Source organism: Rhynchophorus ferrugineus, unplaced genomic scaffold (assembly GCF_030347505.1).
Source record: "Rhynchophorus ferrugineus isolate W39M unplaced genomic scaffold, kcgeb_rfMv2 rfM10, whole genome shotgun sequence".
Taxonomy (NCBI): domain Eukaryota; kingdom Metazoa; phylum Arthropoda; class Insecta; order Coleoptera; family Curculionidae; genus Rhynchophorus; species Rhynchophorus ferrugineus.
In genome coordinates this window covers 17,912,591-17,935,033 of record NW_027472589.1, presented here as the reverse complement: position 1 = coordinate 17,935,033, position 22,443 = coordinate 17,912,591, and the positions used below count along the sequence as shown (strand labels likewise).

Here is a 22,443-nt window from a genome sequence, read left to right as displayed (position 1 = left end):
GAGTGGGAGCCCTAAAACCATATATCTGTTTCAGTTGTTTATTTGGTACCACTATATTAAATGTTCGTTATATACCAGTATACTAAATGTTAATTTTTATAAATATACTTTGTTCATAGATTATATAATATTTCCGTTATTATAAGACCTGAATAAACCGCAACATCAGAATTTACTATTTAAGTGACATCGCATTTCAAAATTAGTTCCCACTACGAACGGAACTTTATCTAACAAGATATATAAACTTGTCATATCTCGAGTAAAGACTTATTTCTCCAGTCGTACGGACTGGCGCCGCACCCGTCTCATTTAGTCGAGAACTTAGAACAAACCCGAACTTCCAGTCCGTCGGAAAAATCTAATTTTCCGCGAAATTATGGAACTAAAACTTATCTTTGTCTGGTGGAAAACTCCATTTTCCGACGTCGAGCGTTCGGATAATGTACGGAAGATGAATTTACATAAAGTGAAGTGTGGGCGATGAAGTCCCACGATGACCTGTGGATATTCGATCTTGATGCTCGCTCAAAATGCGGACACTTTAAATTTTATTCGCAGTCGATCGTGTGTGGCGTGTCTGGTTTTGTTTTAAATAATTCAATTATGCGGCGGATTTTATTTAAATGATGGCGTTATTCGTGCATTGTAATGCGATTTAGGAGCGTGTCATAAAATGAAACGTTGGATGTGTAAATGGAATTGATACGCGTTATAGAAATTAGCATTGAATATCAGTAAAACCTCTTTCGGTAATTTAGATTTACATAATTAACAATTTAACAGCATATATTATTGTATAAAATTGTGACTTGTGACACAATATTTTATCTTCAGCTCTTAAAGACTAATGCAACTTATCGATTACAAAGTCAAAGTAATTTACAGTATAGTACATCTTTTTAAATGTTGACAGCACTGCTTTCGTTTAAATAAATGTGACGCGCATTTATCTTTGCATTCAAGTCTTGTAAGCATAATTAAACATTCACTTGACTGACACTGTTTCGATAAAAGCAATCTGTACACTTCGCGATTTTCAATCAATATGGCATGATCCAATGAATCATTGTCTCATTTCCTACACACGATCGAGATATGTAAAGAGAGTTGCTATAGAATATGAATGAATAACGTGGTATTTTGTTCATTCTCCCATTCACACCACTGGACGAATTATTGCAAAGGAATATCTCGACAGCCTCAATGATAATTTCTACAATGATTAGCATAGTGGTCAAACACTTCCTTATTCTAAAATAATAGTGCTCACATACACATAGCCAAAAATGTTCACTCTTAGTTTGAGGGGCATGAGAATATCATCAACATTTTTCCTGGTTAACATGACCATTAGACCTCAACATAATTAAACCGTTATAGTCAGTTTTAGAGCTGAAAATCAGTACTGGAGTTCCATCTTCAACATCATTGAAGGAATTAGCGTATGTTTTGTTACAAAAATGGACAAAATTTGGTTGGAAACTATTCAGATAGTCTTCTAGTATATTCTACAAAGAATTGCAAATATTTTACCCTTAAGTTTTACCCTAAATTTTAACACTTTCAATAAACAAATATTGTATATATATATATATATATATATATATATATATATATATATATATATATATATATATATTGTGGTTCGAACCCACGTCAAAGATTACACCAGCAGACACCAGTCACATTTGAAATGTATTCTTTGGTACAATATTGGATACAATATGCATTGAATAAAATATGAATCAATATATTTTCCGCCATTTTTTACAACTTTTTCTCATCTGTTCGGAAATATGGCGATGCTGTGTAAAAAGAACGATGTTGGTTTGGCAGTGACTCAGTTATGAGTTAATTTTCGAAGTTCTTCAACATTTCAACATTTGATTTGTTTGGAAATAGTTGATTCAGTATACTATACCATAGTGAATCGTCACAGGCACTAATTAAAATGTAATTAAGAAGAGGGTATCTTGAACAGAGCAATATTTCAAATTGTTAATATAAATGAAATATTTAATAGCGTTTTAATTAATTTACTTTTTTAGAAATCGGTTTGAAGAACAATATACAATAGATCACATGGTTGATCAATATTGCTACAGTATATTTTACCCTTAAGTTTTATCCTAAATTTTAACACCTTCAATAAACAAATATTGTATATATATATCAAGTGTTGTTCGAACTCACCTCAAAGATTACACCAGCAGACACCAGTCACATTTTAAATATATTCTTTATCGTTATTGTTAGGCTTCAGTGACAACGCTAGCTTGGAACATATATTTTAGAAGAAAAGGAAAAATTGACTTGACAACCAACTCGGCCCGAGTCCGCTTTTGGAAGCACGAAGATAAAATCGGAGATTCTTCAGTATCCAGATTTAATCCAATCAGACACAACTGTCTTTTGTACTTCTAATATATTTTTAATTTTTTTTCCTTCTTTTATCTGTTTCTTTCAATTATTTTCTTTTTTTCCTATTTTTCTCAGCATAGCATCCATTTTTATCTCTGGATTTTTTGTTCCACTTTTTGGTTTTCTTTGAGATATCTTTCCTTTCCTCTTTTTCTCCAAGACAAACCAGGTTCCGCTGTGTTAACTTGTCAAGTTATCTCAATAAGACAAGGTAGTTTAGAAAATTCCTGTATGGAAAAAAGAAGCTTAAACCATTCCATTTTAGGCAAAATAAAAAGAAAACAAACCTACCATTAGCAGTATTATAAATAACATCTCAACATATATTGATTGTGACCTATTCCTGTGACTTTTCATACCATATATTCAGAGATGCTTGGAACTGGTCATATGAGGCTGACGGCAAGACATTATGGTTACTTTAACAATGAAAATATTTTTGAAAAGTATAATAGGTGTTTATTGTTATTTCTGGAAAAAAACTGAATTCATACAGTAATGTGATATTACAGGTGCTTTAGTGATACATTTTCCTACCATGCCGAGCAGTTGCATATTGGCACTTGTTATTTTGTATTTTTATATATGGAATTAGTTTATATCAGAAATAATTAATAAAAATATTGTGGCATACGGATAGTATTAGGGGTTGAAATTCGTTAATAGCGTTTTAAAAAATTGTCTAATATAGCATTATGTGATTTCCATCAATAAACAATACTTCCTTATTTAATATTTATAAAAAATATATTTTATTTAGTTTATATGTAAATGATATAAACTTTTATATCAAATTTGTTGGATTTTGTACGAAATAACGTTTTTTTTAAAGAACTGTAACATTTTAGTTTAAAAATGTGTTCTCGAAGGTCATCGTATTTTAGTAAATGATATTTTGTAATTAAAACAATGTGATCTAGAAGTTATTTTGCTATGCAAATCAAGCAACAAGCTGGATAGCAGGTAAGGTTCAATTATTTTTTTTATAAAATACTTAATGAAGTCATGTTAAACATAATACTTCCAGAATTTTCTCATTCATTGAGATTTAGCTGATCACAAACTTGCACATTCTTAGAACTTGCTGATTTATTAATTGCAGATTAAAACTGAGGGATATTAGTGCTACACTTGTCATCACATTTTCATTTTAAAAATACATATACTGAGAAGAATTGGTACAGTATTGGATACAATATGTATTGAATACAATATGAATCAATATATTTTTCACAATTTTCTACAACTTTTTCTCATCTGTTCGGAAATATGGCGACGCTGTGTAAAAAGAACGATGTTGGTTTGGCAGTGATTCAGTCATCAGTTAATTTTCGAACTTCTTCAACATTTCAACATTTGATTTGTTTGGCAACAGTTGATTCAATATACTATACCATAATGAATCGTCAAAGGCACTAATTAAAATGTAATTAAGAAGAGGGTATCTTAAACAGTGAAGTATTTCAAATTGTTAATATAAATGAAATATGTAATAGCGTTTTAAATAATTTACTTTTTAGAAATCGACTAGAAGAACAATACACAATAGATCAGATGGTTGATCAATATTGCCACAGAATATCCGTGTTCCTCTCGATCACTGCGTATTCAATCTGATCCAATCAATATGGAGTGTGGTAACGAATTAATATAATAGATTAGAAGAGATGGAGAATATTAATATAATAGACATGCAGGTCGAGAAGTGTATAAAACCAAGAACCATTTGGATATATGGAAAGAAGCATTGTCTACAATAACACCTCGGGTTTATGAACGAACTGCATCTGACATACTGAAGAAGAAATTGACAAATGGTGGAATAGTGACCAAGTTTCAGATAAACTGGAAAGTAACAGCTTAGTTTTTTGACTTGAATAGTTACTCATATAGTGACACTCACTGAATGAAACTTTCTGGATGTGGAATTATGATCTAATGCTGACAATTACCGAGACAGGCTGATGAAAGTGGAAACAATTAAAGCTGACCATACAATTAATGTAGAATAACTGTAGAAAATCGTATTGTTAAAAGTTATTTTACTACGCAAATCAAGTAACAAGCTGGATAGCTGGTAAAGTTCAATTATCTAGTATTTTTACAAATTACATAAAGGAGTCATGTTAAATATAATATTTCAAAAATTATCTCATTCATTGAGATTTGGCTGATCAAAAACGGAGGGATATTAACGCGTTTATTATAATAATTTTTTCATTTGAATAATGAATGAGGAATAATGCGTACAATATGTAATGAAAAAAATATGAATTAATATATTTTGCACCATTTTCTACAACTTTTTCTCATCTCTTCGGAAATATGGCGATGCTGTGTAAAAAGAACGATGTTGGTGTGGCAGTGATTCAGTTATCAGTTAATTTTCGAAGTTCTTCAACATTTCAACATTTGATTTGTTTGGCAACAGTTGATTCAATATACTATACCATAATGAATCGTCAAAGGCACTAATTAAAATGTAATTAAGAAGAAGGTATCTTAAACAGTGAAGTATTTCAAATTATTAATATAAGTGAAATATGTAATAGCGTTTTAAATAATTTACTTTTTTAGAAATCGAGTAGAAGAACAATACACAATAGATCAGATGGTTGATCAATATTGCCATAGAATATTCGTGTTCCTCTCGATCACTGCGTATTCAATCTAATCCAATCAATATGTAGTGTGGTAAAGAATTAATATAATAGACATGCAGGTCGAGAAGTGTATAAAACCAAGAACTATTTGGATATATGGAAAGAAGCATTGTCTACAATAACACCTCGGGTTTATGAACGAACTGCATCTGACATACTGAATAAGAAATTGACAAATGGTGGAATAGTGACCAAGTTTCAGATAAACTGGAAAGTAGCTGGATAGTCGGTAAAGTTCAATTATCTAGTATTTTTACATATTGCATAATGGAGTCATGTTAAATATAATATTTCAAGAATTATCTCATTCATTGAGATTTGGCTGATCACAAACGGAGGGATATTAACGCGTTTATTATAATAATTTTTTCATTTGAATAATGAATGAAGAATGGGTACAATATGTATTGAATAAAATATGAATTAATATATTTTCCACCATTTTCTACAACTTTTTCTCATCTGTTTGGAAATATGGCGATGCTGTGTAAAAAGAACGATGTTGGTTTGGCACCGAGAGTCAATCATCATTCAATCTTCGATTCATATACTGTTTGTTGCTACTGTTCAGGAGTATCCGCTGGATTTTCGTCCAATAAGTCCTGCAATTAATTGTCTTCGAACGTTTTTGGTTGTCTAATCCATTCTTTGCATTGACACTAAATTATCCTTCCGGATATCGTTAAAAATAAAGATGATGAAGTTTGGTTAAGTATTTAATAGTTGTTTATATTGAAGATTTGGATTTTCACCAACATATATCGCTGATTTGCGAATTCGCATGTAATATATACCGTATTCTAATGAAAATAATTCCTTTATTACAGTATATAATAGCATTAATATATCCTTGTTACCAAAGGATATATTAATATTATATGTAAATTAAAAGTACATATGCCAGATGAAGACAATTATCAATAAAGTTATGAAGGGTTGGTCTTTGTCAAATTCGAATTGGATTAAAGTTAAATGACAATTCAATTAAATAAATAAAACACATTTTGGTTCATTTTAACTAGTTATTAAACGTGATTACGACGCCATTATATTCCAGAAATAATAAATATACAATTTAAATATTTTCACCAACCAGATTGACTATAATCGCTAGTCCCACTCACCGTTCAGTTTTCCAAGATGTGTTAAAATTAATTTCGCTTCTGAATGGTGTTCTAATTGACACGGTGCGGAATTTAATGTAAGTTTTCGGAATGTTGCCCGTTCGAAAACAAGAGACGAGGCCTCTGCTGAAATAAGGAAAGGGGGGAGGGTCGCGGAGGGAGTTGGGGGGCGAAGACGTTGATATTTAATAAAACTCGTCGGGGATTGATAACCGAGGCAAGTTGGAAAGGCCGCGTTTAACCCTTAATCTCGAATAATAGACATATTTCACGGAACAAACGTACATAATTTGACTAAGAGCCTTTTGCCGTAGTATCATTATAATCCGAGATAAGGGTAAATTACGATTAATCCCCCATGTCTTCCAGATGTTCCTCCCACAATACGGACTCTCAACCCCGAGTCGCACCACATTCGGAAAGTGATGGAAAACCAAACGGAATAGCACCGCGTTAAATTGTTCCTTTTACTCTTGTTAATTACCATTAAGGCAGAATTTGGGCCAACAATAGTGGAAAGCGTTTCTCTACGTCTTAATAACGAACAAACAAAGCAACAAATACTGCGAAAGTTTATTTACCCTTTGACTTGTTTCGATCCTGCTGGCGTTTGTAAACTAGGTCGCGATGGGAGTTTTGCGGTTTTTTATTCGTTAAAGATAATAGTGGAAACTTGACAGCATCAATTGACAAAAAAGAGCTTTTTTAACACTTAATTTGTAGCGATAAATAAGTTGACTGTAATGAAGAATTACAAAAATATGGATTTATAATAATAATATACTATAGAGACAGTAATAAAAATACATTTAACTCATGGCCTGAAAAGTCCCGGGCGTAACAAAGAAAACGCGCTATTTTTTGTTCAAAATTGGCTTTATTCACCAACGTAATCTCCATTAAAATTCACACAATCCTTTCAGTGCCGCTCCAACATTTAGATATCACTTTTGTAGAACGATTTATCTTTTGGATCAAAATAGGCTTGTCACTAGTTGCTGTCCACACAGATGATAATCGTTTTGATTTCGGTGTGAAGTGATGAATCCACGTTTCATCCCTTGTCACATATCGATGCAAACATTCCAGTTTGTTACGTTTAATCATGTCCATACACTGCTCAGAATCATCGACACGTTCTTGTTTTCGGTTGACAGTAAGCAAACGCTTTGAATATAGCTTTCTCATAGTCTGATGCTCATGCAATATAAAACCAACACTTTTTTTTATATATATTTAAGATGCTATCAAACTCACGCAACTTCACTTTTCGATCATTCAAAAGGATTTTGTGGATTTTTTGATGTTTTCTGGTCCACCTCGTTGGAACGTCCACTTCATTCTGCATCAACGGTGTCTCTACAATCACGTTTGAAGTCAGCAAACTAACATTTCATTGTTGTTTCTGATCATGAGTCCTTATAACACTTTCCAAGCCATTGCTTCGCTTCTCGGTATTTTTTCTCATCAAGAAGCAGTGTGAAATTAAAACACGAAATGATGTTTGATTCATTGTTTTGAAAATAACAAAATTAGTGTCGCTCGTAGCAAAATAACTAACCAACTTATAAGTAGAATATTATTAAATTTTAACAGCTATCTTTTGAAGGTTAGTATTAACTGAAAAAGCAGTGAATGCAATAAAAGTAGCAAATAGTTAATTTGGTTTTGTGCAATCAACGGAAAGCAAACATAAATAAAAAATTGAACTGAGATTTATTAAGGTAAATACCAAAATTTGAGTGACTGAAATGATGAATATAAAAAGAACACTACCAAATTTTAGACCTTTTATAAAATTTTAGAGAATGATATTTTAGATACACTATCAGTATAACACACCAACAGCAAGTAAATTAATAAGCGCAGGTAATAACTCTAGAAAGTAAACTTCCATATTGTTGGAGAATGAGTCTATCTCTAGTAGGGGTGGTCGCAATGCTCATATGAGGTTTCAGTCGGTGTTCGTCAAGGAGTCTCTCCACTGCTTTTCAACATAGTAGTGGATGCAGTAATATGAAATATTTTTAAGGACAGACATGGTTTTGGATATGTTGTTACAAACACAAACTTCCTGATATAGCTCGTACTGTATAACTATATGGTTTGCGAACGAATGAAGACAAAATCAAAGTATTGACAACTGACGGATGGCCTAATATTGTAAATCTCAACGGGATCTCTTTAGACCAAGTGCAGCAGTTCAGATATTGGGGATCAGTAATATGGGAAAATAAATTGGCATTTACCATACTGCCGAAGTAATAAGCCATAATGGCCAAGCTACAGGACGTTTGCTTCTCAAAAAATGGTGCGTGTAGAGGGCAGGAAATGTTACAGCCAAGGCAAAGATACTCTCCTTTCGAACGCTTATCTTCCCAATTCTCCAGCTTGGCTCCAATATACTGTTACATTCCCATACGTGTAAGCTGGCTGAGTTGTTTCAAATGCGATGCCTAAAGCATATTCTACATGTATTATAAATAGGCTTATTAGTTTAAGATACAACAATCAATGCACAATTAAAAAATAAATTCAGAGAAGCAGATTGCAATGGTTTGGACATGCCTGTTGGATGAAAAGTGAACGAATTCCTGACAGGCTTCTGTGGCGAAGTTGACCTTTTGGATTGACGACCTAGCTTATGAATAACAGCTCCGAAAAAGACATGAACTAATATTATTGAAAGGGATCCGAAATACGAGACTAACGTTGTCTGTTTTTGCGAGGAGTCTGTTGTCTGTTGCGTCATAAAGGAGGTCTGCTGGGGGTGCGAGTGTCCTAGGTGGTAAATGGAATTCGCCGCCTTTGGTGGGAGTGCTGAGGAGTTAATTGGACACTAACGCTTCCTGCAGGGATTTGATGTAGTTTTACGGATATGGGAGTATACAAGGATTTTAACTAATTCTCGAACCCCGTGTGTGCCAGTTTCAGGATGTATCTGAGAGGGTATATCTGACAAACAATGGGGCCCACAGAGATTTCCATAGAGATTCAACATAGATGAAAGATAATGATAACATGAATATAATATATTATAGATTAATGATTCTTTTGATTAATTTGCATAATAATTGCCTTATTAATGTGGGTCGCCAATGTAAATCGGCGGTTGAAGTTGAGGCCGAGGTGAATGGCACTTTGCCTGCAGTTAGCTGGTCAACGCGAATGTCTTTGTGACTGTGTTTTTCTGGGGTTGATTTCTAACCTCCACAAATTGAAACAGTTGGCCGCACATTTTACTTGTATTATTCTCTGAAAGGTATGTACTGAACGTCCACTGATGGTGTCGTATTGTTCGGATTCCAGTGCTGCGGTTTTTCTTCATGGGAATATCCGACATGAATAAAAATAATGCTGGTACTAGTGGGGAACCTTGAGAGACACCGGCTTTGACTAATTAATGATTAGAAATGGTGTTCCTGATCTTTACCTAAAGTTGAGTTTGAGAAGTAGACACTCTTCCCAAGCTCCGGCTATGGATTTCTTATCGTGAACTACAACTTGCATCATATAATTAATGGGCGGTTTTGTTGTTATGTTGTTGTCTTCATTGGAACACTTAGTTAGATATTTTCTGTGGATTTTGGTTGAGGCTAATTATGAAACGTCCAAAATTGCCTGTGATAATTATACAACATATTTTGCATATGTTTTAATAACAGGTTGGAAGAAAAAAAGTTTCGGTTTTTTCCTATTGGATATCTACTCTCACAAGTCGGTAGAAATAATGATTCAATGAAGCTGTATATTCGTTTGAGGGGTACAGATTAATATAATATTTTAGACATAAAGTTAGAGCCATTTACTCATTAAAAACGGAAATATAACTTATTCATTCAAAATTTATAGTTTATATGAGGCCAGGAATTTTTTTCCATACTTAAGACTTAATAAACACGAGTAAATGCGAAAATATTTATTCCTCATGTTATTATCGTACCTTTAATTTTCCTGTAATCAACGAAATCTTCATTTTCCTCAAAATCTGGATAGTAGCTAAAATATTAATATTCCTCAAACCAGGAAAATTACCAGAAGATGTCACCTCCTACCTGCCTATAATTTTATTACCGATAATCTTCAAAGTTATCCAGAACATCAATTTGGGTGCATAGTGCATAGACTTGTAATCAAAATAAACATGGATCAAAATGTCAAAAGATATTGTTCAGCTGCTTTCCTAGACATATCCCTTGTTTTGACATAGTATGATATACGGGATTGCAGGTTAAATTAAAGAAACTTGTCCCTCATCCGAACTATCAGTTACTAAAGTCGTATCTCACTGATTTTACACGACATTTTACTGTAACACAAGGCGAAGAACATACCGAATTACATCCAATATATCTAGGAGTTCGACAAGGTAGTGTACTGAGTCCAATGCTATATCTTCTATATACAGCCGATCTACTCACAACAAAACTAATTGCTGAGGCAACATACGCAGAAGACACAGCAATCTTAGCATCTCATGAAGATCCAGTCATAACATTAATGAACCTACAAACCCACCTGGAGCAAATACAATTATGGTTGAAGACATGGCGCATTAAAGCCAATGAAACAAAATCCACCCATATAACTTTTACTCTGCGTCATCTCCACCAGTACATATCAATAATTGTCAACTTCCCCAAGCAGAGGATGTGAAATATCTTGTTATGCATTTTGATCGACGCCTAACCTGGAAGAAGCATAAATTCTCTAAGCGAAAGCAATTTGGAATTAAATTATATAAAATGTATTGGCTCATCGGGCGTAAATCCATAAAAAAAGTTATAAAAAATATAAAAATATAAATCCATAATATGTCCATCATTCAACGGTTTCAAAATAAAGTGTTGTGTGCCATTGTTGTTGCTCCGTACTATGTTTAAAATGAAGTGATACAATGTGATAATCCTCTAGAACCTGTAAGGAGTGTAATTCAGCGTTTTTGTGCGAAGTAGTTAGAAAGAGCGTCAGTACCTCCCAATGTACTCGCTAATCAGCTAAATATGCGACGTAAGAGTGAAGTGCGTAGACTAAAAGGTTTAGCATCATTTGACCTGATTATTGAACATATATGGAGTTTAGAATAAGACTAATTAATTAAGAGTATTTTATACAGGAGATCATTTAAAGAAGTGATTTTCTACATGCCATGTATATATATAATATAAACATAAATAATATTTATTGCCTATTGGGCTGATTGTTTAACCACTAAGAGTTATAAATTGTTTTTCTTAAAATAACATTCATTTTTATTTTTCAAGGCTCATATACTGCACTGAATTTTACGCAAGCTCCAGGTATCAAACGTAGAAGGTAATTCTATCGATAATGGATTATTATGGTAAAGAAAGTCGTCATCAGGTGGAGGAACATGATGGATCACATCGCAGGCACGGTTGCGGTCCTGGAGAGTCAGTCACTCGATACGACCGGAGTTTTTGTATATTCCGCTATTATTTCTGACAAACGAGTCGATTAATCAAAAGGGCGGTTCGGTTTCGTGGTCGTGGATCCTTTATTAAAAGCGCCGAAGACGCGGTGGTGATTAATCTCGGGACGGTATCGGTTCGGGAGAACCGACGCGGACCGAAGACCGACGTAGTCGTGTCTCGGGACGTTTTCATTTAGAGTCGGCGGCGTTTATTTTTTCGTAATTAGTGAAATTTCCAGAGACGACGGACGATATTTCACAAACACTTGTTTACGTTTTCGGTCGGAAACTGACGGCTGACGGTTTTCGGTCGCATATTGCGTCCGCCAGTTCATTTTTCATTTAATAACGTTGATGAACAACTAGTACCATCGTCTGGGATACGATATTAGTTCCATGAATTGCTTCAATAAAAATAATAAATTATATGATATTGAGCAGGACTGAAATCAATTTCTATGAGCCGTTTAAGGTTTGTAGGCAATCTATATTTCCATTAACGATATATATATTTTAAATGTAATATACGGTCATTAGCACAAACAAAGCCTTTCAGCTTTCTTTTTTTCCCAGTGATGCCCTTGTTTGTACATTTTCACCTGTAGGAAGAATTCGGAAGGTCTCTCTGAGGTGTCCAACATTAGACTGATATCATTGAGACGCTCCACTTCTCTTTAATGTCCTTATGAAATCGTTGATCTACAGGAATGGAAACGTAAAAGCCGCCATTGTGAAGCAGGACTGTTATAAGGCTTCTTTTTAATGAACCTATAAAGAGATGCTGCATATTATTGGCCTGATCTAAGGATGCTAATTTCATATCTTTTCCATATTAGTTTCGTTTTCACCATTCAAACATACATATAAATCAGTTGAAAAGACTCACACAGCTTTTTATTTCATTCCTCTCTTATCGTAATTTAAAATATCTGCAAATTAGCAATGTTATTAACGATAGTGGCTATTGCGTAGGCTTGTTCTTTTGTTTCAATTGCAAATGATCACCAGATATTTACAAACTGTCCCATAAGATCTTTCAACTAGGATGCTAAACTTACATTACAGTAAAACTGCTCTCTAATAACAGTGGCTTGATGAAGTGGTTTTTATGAAATAAATAAATCCTTATTTGACAAGCATATGTAGAATATTATTTAAAATGGTAATCATGGTCTTCAATTTTTATACATACGAAAATAAAACAAATTGAAATTTTTTTATTTATATTTATTCCTACTTCTTTTTTTTTCCTTTTTCTATTTATTCTTATTTTTTGTATTAATGAATTGTTAAAAAATATTCATGTCTATTTTTAAACATATTACTATTGATTAGGTTTTGACAGAAAGTGGTTCAACTTCGAAATCTATATATCTGGTGATCATATATATATATATATATATATATATATATATATTGTATTATATACATATATATATATATATATATATATATATATATATATATATATATTGTATTATATACATATATATATATATATATATATATATATATATATATATATATATATATATTGTATTATATACATATATATATATATATATATATATATATATATATATATATATATATATATATATATAAGTGATCTCCTGTATAAAATACTCTTAATTAATTAGTCTTATTCTAAACTCTATATATGTCCAATAATCAGGTCAGATGATGCTAAATGTTTTATTTTACGCACTTCACTCTCACGTCGCATATTTAGCTGATTAGTGAGTACATTGGGAGGTACTGACGCTCTTTCTAAGTACTTCACACAAACACGCTGAATTACACTCCTTACAGGTTCTAGAGGATTATCTCGTTGTATCACTTTATTTTGGAACTATTGAATGATGGACTTATTAGATTTGCTGGCGGTACTCCATGGTTGGATTTCATATGACCAAATAGGCTTGAGTATAGACTCAAACAGCAATATCTTTTTATCTAATGATAACTTGGATTTATGCCCGATGAGCCAATACATTTTATATAATTTAATTCTATTTTATGCTTCTTCCAGGATTCAACCTGTTCTAAAATAACTGACGATTAAAGAAAAGAAATAGTGGCTCAACACCTTATTTATAAATAAATATTGTGTATGTGTCGTAAATGTATTAATTTGCATATAATACAATATATATATATATATATATATATATATACCAACTGTATTCTCTGAAATCTTAATCGCCCTTAAAATTAATAGCGAAGGATTCAACCTGTTCTAAAAGAACTTACGATTAAAGAAAACAAATAGTGGCTCAACACCTTATTTACAAATAAATATTATTTTTATCTATATACTATAAAAGCATATACAGAGGAATAATTTATAGGCCTAAAATATTAGAGCAATATGAATTAAAAATAAGTAAGTTCAAATAAAACGAATTGCGCCCAAGTCGATATTGGATAAAAATTATTAAAAATAGTATGGTCACCTAAAGTTATATCTTACATTTTTTGCAAAGAAAACTAATGAATGTGTCGGCTTTATTGGAACGTATATATAGCTGTGAAAGAAAACCCGATATATATGAAAATAGATTAACAAAAAAATTTAGATCTTCGAAATCAGCTTTTGATTTAATTTGATATCTGGTGAAGAAAAATTGTTGTTGCTTAAGCACTGTTATTATTTGATATGGTTCTGAAGATATATTATTGAGGTAGAGGTAATTCTAAAGGTTAACACATTTCTGAAAATTTTAGTGGTATTAACTTTTGATTAATTTCAGGTTTCTTTAGTAAATACATTTCTTGACAAAGCATTAACCGAATATTGCAGGTAATAAATACCTTAAGTTGTGCATCAAGAGTTAAAATGAATATTCGACGGAGTACTAACAGTTAAAAGATAGTTTCATAGAATTTTAATTCCTTATTTGTTGGTAAGTTGTTAGTTCCCACGTGGGACATAAGACCAAGTAGAAAGCAATGCATAAATGAAATCCCTAAAACAATGGAGTTTAATTTAAAAATGTCGATAAAGAAATTATTGTTTTAATCAGGTCGATGTATTTGTCAAATTTCAGGTGGGAAATATGGATAAAAGTTAAGGACTATATGAATACATAAATAATGTAATGAAAATATGCAGGTGTTAAAATGAAAGTAACTACATAATTTGCACAGAGGGAACACATAGGACAAATAATAAAAAAATATGAATTATTAACAGTGTGTTTTAATATAGAGACTTTTAATAAAATATCAAATAAATTTATGGTTTTATATTCAAAATACTGTAAAAACAAGTTTTAGAAATATCATTTTTAAATTACTTTTTTTACTCGGAGAGAAAGATGATTAACTTAATCCATTGTGGTCATACATAATACATACAGGGAGATCACTAATGTAACTAAATAGTCTTATTAAAATACTACCTAAATGACAAAAGATATTGTTCTGCTGCTTTTCTGGACATATCTCAGGTTTTTGACAAAGTATGGCATACGGGCTTGCAGGTTAAACTAAAGAAACTTTCTAAAACAAACTATCAGTTACGTATCAGAATCGTATCTCACTGACAGACATTTTATTGTAAATCAAGGCGATGAACATACCGAATTAAATCCCATATATTCAGGAGTTCCACAAGGTAGTGTACTGGGTCCACTACTGTATCTTCTGTATATGGCTGATCTGCCCAACACAAAAATAACTACTGTGGCAACATATGCAGACGATACACTAATCTTAGGATCCCATAAAGATCCAGTCACAGCATCAATAAACCTACAAACCCACCTGGAGTAAATACAATTATGGTTGAAGACATGGCGCATTAAAGCCAATGAAACAAAATCCACGCATATAACGTTTACGCTGCGTAGAAGAACATGTCCACCAGTGAATATCAATCATCGTCAACTCCCCCAAGCAGAGCATGTTAAATATCTTGGTATGCACTTAGATCGTTGCCTAACCTGGAAGAAGCACATAATCTGTAAACGGAAACAACTGGGACTAAAATTATATCAAATGTATTGGATCATCGGGCGCAGATCCAAGTTATCATTAGATAACAAGCTATTGCTGTATGAGTCTATACTCAAGCGCATTTGGACATATGGAATTCAACTATGGGGTACCGTTAGCAAATCTAATATATCCATCATTCAATGGTTCCAAAATAAGGGTTGCGTGCCATTGTTGATGCTCCGTACTATATTTCAAATAAAGTGATACAACGCGATATTCCTCCAGAACCTATAACGAGTGTAATTCAACATGTTTGTGTGAAGTTCTTCGAAAGAGTGTCAGTGCATCCCAATGTACTCGCTAATCAGCTAAATATGCGACGTGATAGTGAAGTGCGTAGACTAAATCCTTTAACACCACCTGATCTGATAACTGGACATATGTAGACTTTAGAATAAGCTTTAGAATAAGACTAATTAATTAAGATAATATTTTATACCGAAGATTGCTTAATGAAGTGGTTTTTTACATGCCATGTATATATAATATAGATATAAGAAATACTTATTGCCAATAGGGCAGATTGTGGACTCATGAAGAGTAATAAAAAAAATTTAATACTGACCTGTATATGAACATCCTAACAGTTCCATTCGGAGACAGACCGTCCTGCGATGGATGCTGTACGGCAGCAGGCGTATCTTGCTTGCGAAAATGACCGGCATCAGCTTGTGACTCTCCACCGATGCGGTATCGCTGTTACCTCGGAGTATCTGCGAGCAAAAAAGACCAGTGTAAATACAGAATTCCGAAGCGCTTTCGGAAAGACGTGCTTGGCTGGTGGAATCGTGGCCGATCCCGTTGGGAAATCTGCTTGAAAGAATGGTTTCCTGTCGATGCAAGACAAACTGGCGGCCGTACTATCGTTAATTAAGTAACTTTTTAAAGCAGCCAAATTGGAGAATCGGCAAAAAGATTATTAGGAGAGGGCAAACAAGTTCCAGACCTTTGTTTTTACCGTTGTCTTCGAAAATACGTCGATCGGTAGAAAAGTTTATTACAAAAAAAGTATCCCTAAGTGCCAAATGAATCAAAGTAATGTTTTATACGGACTGGTTTAAGTAAGAATAAGTTAGAACGAGGGCGATTTTTTTGTTAAACGGAATAGTTGTTTTACTAAACTAATTTTAATATTCTAGAGAGGGAACAAACCTTTCCAAAATGTATTAAATGGTTATGAAGGTTCTACTTGCTCCTACCACTGCTGCAATAGTGGTGGATTGAATTCCCACAGGACCAGGTTTTATCTTATGTTTGTGGTTCTTAGACTTATACGGACTTATGCTATCGAATTGTAGAGTACTATTATCCTACATAGCCATCCTCCAACGATTCTAATCTATTCAATTCTAAATAACAAATTAATTATGCGCGATATTTCCCTGGAAACCATAACGAATGTGATTCGAAGTGGTCGTGTAAAGTATTGTGAAAGAGTGTGTCTGTACACCTGAAGACACTCGCCAAACATAGGAGTGTGAGCGATACCACTGAAAGCTAAAATAGTTACTACTTAATTAGTAGACATAGAATAGTTTTTAGAAAAACATAGGTTAGTAAATAAAATAAGTACTAGTTTATAAGTTTCTACAAGAGATTACTTATTTGCAGCAATCTTCTACATTTCATCTTATTATAAGAAACTCACCAAATACTTATTGCCCATTGGGTAGATAAAACGCTAAGAGAATAATGATAAAAAAGTTAGTGATTGTAATTGTAAACGTCTCTGGGTAAGATCGGACGCCTTCTGGAATGATCTCCAAGTTGGACACTGGTCATTTGGTAGGCTTATATATGTTGAGGTATTGTATCTACGGTAAGAAGAACCTACAGTTTTTTTACACAATTTCGGTAGAACCTTATCAGTTATCTTCACGTTTTGCTTTTTATCTTCCATTGAATGGATGTCCGGATTACGACCTTATCATATATCACCCACGAAAGTAATGTCTCTATTTATTAATTGACGTAGCTTCATTTGGTAGACTTATATATGTTGAGGTACTGTATCTACTGTGAGAAGAACCTACAGTTTTTTGAAACAATTTCGGTAGAACCTTATCAGTTATCTTCACGTTTTGCTTTTTATCTTCCATTGAATGAATGTCCGGATTACGACCTTATCATATATCACCCACGAAAGTAACGTCTCTATTTTTTAATTGACTTAGCTTTTCTTTTTTTAGGAAAACGGGGTCACCGGATTAAATTTTATACGGAGGAAGAATACGTAGGCCTAAAATGTTTCTGTAATATACGCTACAAGCAAGTACATTCCGATAAAACAAAATGGGCTCAAGAAACCAGAAATAGCTGTCAGGCCGATGATACGAAATATATAAATACAAATTTCTGCTCTAGTTTCATTGGATCTGGCCGATACGCTGGCAGTTCCTGCTCTTGAATGCTAAATTATTCGCCATTTCTGTACGTAAGTAGTACGTAAATCTACTGCGGATGTATAATTTTGTAAAATCTGGCAGCGTTGTACCGCAAAATGTACGTCGAGCAATTTTAATTGGAAAAGAAAATCTATACTTTTTTACGTTTGAAAAGTGGGTTAATTAAAACATTATTAACCAATTTTATTTAATTTTCGACAGTGTTACTTAAGATTCTGTTTTACTTTTCATTATTCCGTTATTGTTGATTGGGTGGTGAGTTCGGATAAAACATAGTTAAGAATGGTACAATCATGTACAGTTATATTTTACTTGTTTTTAACAGTTATGGTAAGTTTGTATAAAAACCATTAAGAACAGTACAATCACGTAAAATTATATTTTACATTTTTTGTGGAGAGATATTAATATGTCTGCTTTATTGGAAGATATGTTCAGCTATAGGACATTTTAATATAGATTAACAATATTCGAGAAAAACAAGTTTTTCACATTCATAAATATAAAAATATTAATAATTTTAATTAATTTGATCTGTGATGATCACAGAAAAGCTAAGAAAAATTGTTTCTGCTTAAGAAGATCGTAATTGTTATGGTTCTGAATATATATGGTCATATCTTTGACATTAGCAATATCGGTATTAATAGACCATTTCATGTTTTGTCAATAAATATTTTTGTAATAAAGCACTAACCTAATACGGCAGATAATAAATGCATTAGTGTGTGATCAAGATTTAAAAATCAGTCAAGAAATCAAGAAAATTGCAAGGGGGCATGAGGAAAGATTCCATTCTCATACTAAAATTGAAATATTGCAACTTTTGGATACCGCCAGAACAGGACACAAACTTAAAATAATCAGACTATCTGATCTTTTGTAGTGTTGGGTACTATCTGATCTTTTGTAGTGTTGGGTAGTTAGGTGCATATATTAAAAAATTCAGCAGTGACATGTATAAAACATTAATTCACCAGAGACTGAGTTAGGGCTGATGAGTCCTCGTAGTTATATACCTAGATTTAAGTTAGCATAAAGACAAATTGTAGGTTAGACGGAAACGACTAGTAACAATATATTAATTAAATAATAATAAAAAAAATGATTTAAGATGAATGTTGAATGTAAATATTATTAACAATTGTAAAATAGCTTCTTAGAATCTTAATTCCTCATTTGCTGATAATATTTTAGTTCCTATGAGGTGCAAATACGACAAAGTAGAAAGTACCGACAAAGCAGATTAACGAAAACGAAGGTAGTAAGTAGATTAACGAAGGTACATTAAAAATGCGCTACCTGTAAAATATAATAATAAAATATAATAGCGACTCTTCTAAAACCGAGTGCCGATGAGTGGCAGAAATAAATAAAGAACTGTGCAGTTTTATTTTAAAATTTAAGTAAAAAATACTCTTCTATCAAGTCTGGTTTATTTATTGCTTTTCTATGTGTGTGGCGAGCGCCACGATCCTTTAGTTCACATGGTCGAAGACATCCCACGAGACCAATGGACGAAAACCAAAGAAGCCCATCATGTATACCATCAACACATGAACATCCTCGCATCACGAAACGGGACACGTAAGGCACCACACTTATAGGTACCCTCAAACAAATCGAAACGCCCCAAGACGAACGATGTCCTGCTACAACTTCGATGGCAGCTGATCCCGTAAAAATCCTTGCTCATGTTGGAATCCCCATCTCATCAGCGGTCCCTGGGTTTTTGTTTGCGTATTTGCGGGTGCAATCCGGAACCGTTCGGCCGTTCCACTAGAAGGGGTGTTATTTGGCGACGGCCACGACCCTTTAGGCCATCATGAATTCATCAACAACAACTACAAAGGTTGGTAACGCCGGTGGATTGGTACCATAAGGTTCCACGCGATAAAAGACCATCACGACGACGTCTCGCCCTCTTTTTTTTCTCCATCCCCTTATAACAGTACCACTTCCACAGCGCTACCGTACTTCCTCTACCTAATCTAATATCCTGTCAATTCTAACGTCGACCACATGTATAAATTATAAGTTAGAATAAAGAAGTTTGATTCATCCAGTGTTTTTAGTTCCCGTGCAAATTCCTTCCAAAAACAGTAGTGAGTGTTCGGACAAGCGATCGAGTCGACAGCCATTCATTCCCACCGACCGACCCGATGAACGAAAGTCTTTAGGATGGGGTTTTAATATTTTTTACAAAATTTATGATTATGCTTGAGTTGAACTACATGAATTAAGTACTAAAAATATGCAGAAAAATTTAAACTGACTATATAATTTTCACAGATGGAACATATATGACGAATAGAAGATTTATTAATTATTTACTATAAATAAATAGTAATTTGTGGTTTAAAGGAGATCACGTATGATAATGACGTGCGAAGAAGATCGTAGTTATAACCAGGAGTATCTTTATAAATATTTGCAAAGTAAAAATATTTGGAGGGATTGAAAAGGCATTTATTAAGCTCTAAAGCAAGTTAATATCCACCAGTCAACAAATATAGAAATAGAAAATCGTGAGAAATGACTTAGTTTATGAAAAAAAAAACGAAATTTATCAATAGGAAATGACAGATATAACAGGAGTAGTTGGTAATAATTCAACGTAGTTTTATCTAGATTCTAGGACAATTAAAAGGGTTCTGTAACTGCGTTCTTTTATTTAGTCTCTAACGGTAAAACGTTTTAACAATAAATTAGAAACTGACACTTATTAAATTGTGTATTTTATAACGAGTCATTTAAATATGATTCAAGATAATTAACAAAAAGTATAATGCAAATTGGAATTAAGTTTTGTCAATTATTATATTAAATTTGCTTTAATTCTTTATATACCAAAATGAGTCTGCATTTTTAATTTAGAACCAAAATTATTTCTTTGTAACCTCAACGTTCTCGTCTACATTAAGTATTGTTGTACGTCGCGAAGTATTTAGAATGTATTTTCATACTAAAAGAGAAACTGTCAACTGTCGTTTGACCTTCTCTCGGAAAAATTGCTACACATAATAAATAGTTGTTTGTAGTAGTCATTCCTTGAGTCACGCGAGGAAATATTAATAACGTTTGCTTATGTCGTAGAGATTTAAGTGAATTTTTACACGTATATTAATAAAAAAGCCTCATTTAGAAATGATTAATTAATTGTCCATTTTTATTCTAGACAAATTTATTTATGCTCTAAGACAATATGATATAATTTAAGGACAGTTTTATTTGGAATGGATTACTTGATTTTAATATGGATTAATTTATGGATTGGTTTTTATTTTTCATCAAATTTGAGTATTATTTAAGTTGATATAATTTAAAAATTTAAATCACTAACATTTGTATTAAAAATACAAAATTAAATAGGTTAGAACAATAATAGATAAATATTTAAAGAATTGTACTAATTCTTAAAATTAATCACAATTCGTCGAGCTATGATTTACCGATAATAAGTATGAAGTTATTTAAATTAAATGAATTTTTATGTTTAATAAGGGCAAAGCTTGTTTGCATTATTTCTTTTCTTTATATTTTGAAACACCAACGGCATTGAAGGATTTTCCTATACAGTCAAGGCTTTTTAGTGATATTTTGTTTACATGACTTTTTGAAACATTTCCAAACATCGCTAGTCTACTTGAGTATTTTCTGAAACAGTATATTTCAGGTATACTGTTTGGCCCTATGTTAGCAATGGCGACAACGATGTGTAGGCTAGGCAGGACTTTCTAGTAATAAAATAGGGAGAGATATAAACAATCGAATATTTCTTGTAGCACATATTCAATGATGCCATGGTAAGATTTTTTGGTATTAGAGATAATAGTCAATAGAAAATTCTAAATAGAGACGTAGTGTCCATTCACTTACATAGCAAAACGTTATTGTGCGTTGAAAATGTAGACATCAGAAGGTTATATTTTTCCATTTTACTTTCGTTCTATTTTTCTCTTGTTTGATGTTTTACTTATATTACTTTACTTTCACAAAAATGAGTGTTGAAATATTGTGTTCGATCCTTTCAGTTCTTTAAAAGATCCTGAAAATATTTGTATTTTAATTATAATAAAATTATATAGTACAATTAATAAATATGTTCACGACTATGGAAAAACTTTTTTTATTCAAAAGTACATGTCGTACATACCACAACTATTTACTGAATACAACTATCTATTAGTTTTTGTTCATATTGTTTTGATCCAGTCTAGATCTAACACCATAGTGCAGTCCATATAGTTTTAAAATGCGGCACAGTTTTTACACATAATCAGGGTTTTTGTCTCTTAAACTTCCGCAGTTATAGTCCTTTCTAATAATTTCTTCTCTGGCCGTTAATACCCTTATATATTTCTAAATTTCCTCATTTCAGCCCTCAAACA

General features: G+C 32.6%; 1 protein-coding gene across 1 annotated transcript in view; it reads right to left on the bottom strand.

The window, feature by feature from the left end:
* LOC143203794 (discoidin domain-containing receptor 2) overlaps positions 1 to 22,443 on the bottom strand; it is a 555,483-nt gene that overhangs the window by 134,144 nt on the left and 398,896 nt on the right. Inside the window, exon 5 of the mRNA XM_076416074.1 lies at positions 16,213 to 16,360. Coding sequence (XP_076272189.1) covers positions 16,213 to 16,360 — 148 coding nt within the window. The remainder of the gene's footprint in view (positions 1 to 16,212; positions 16,361 to 22,443) is intronic.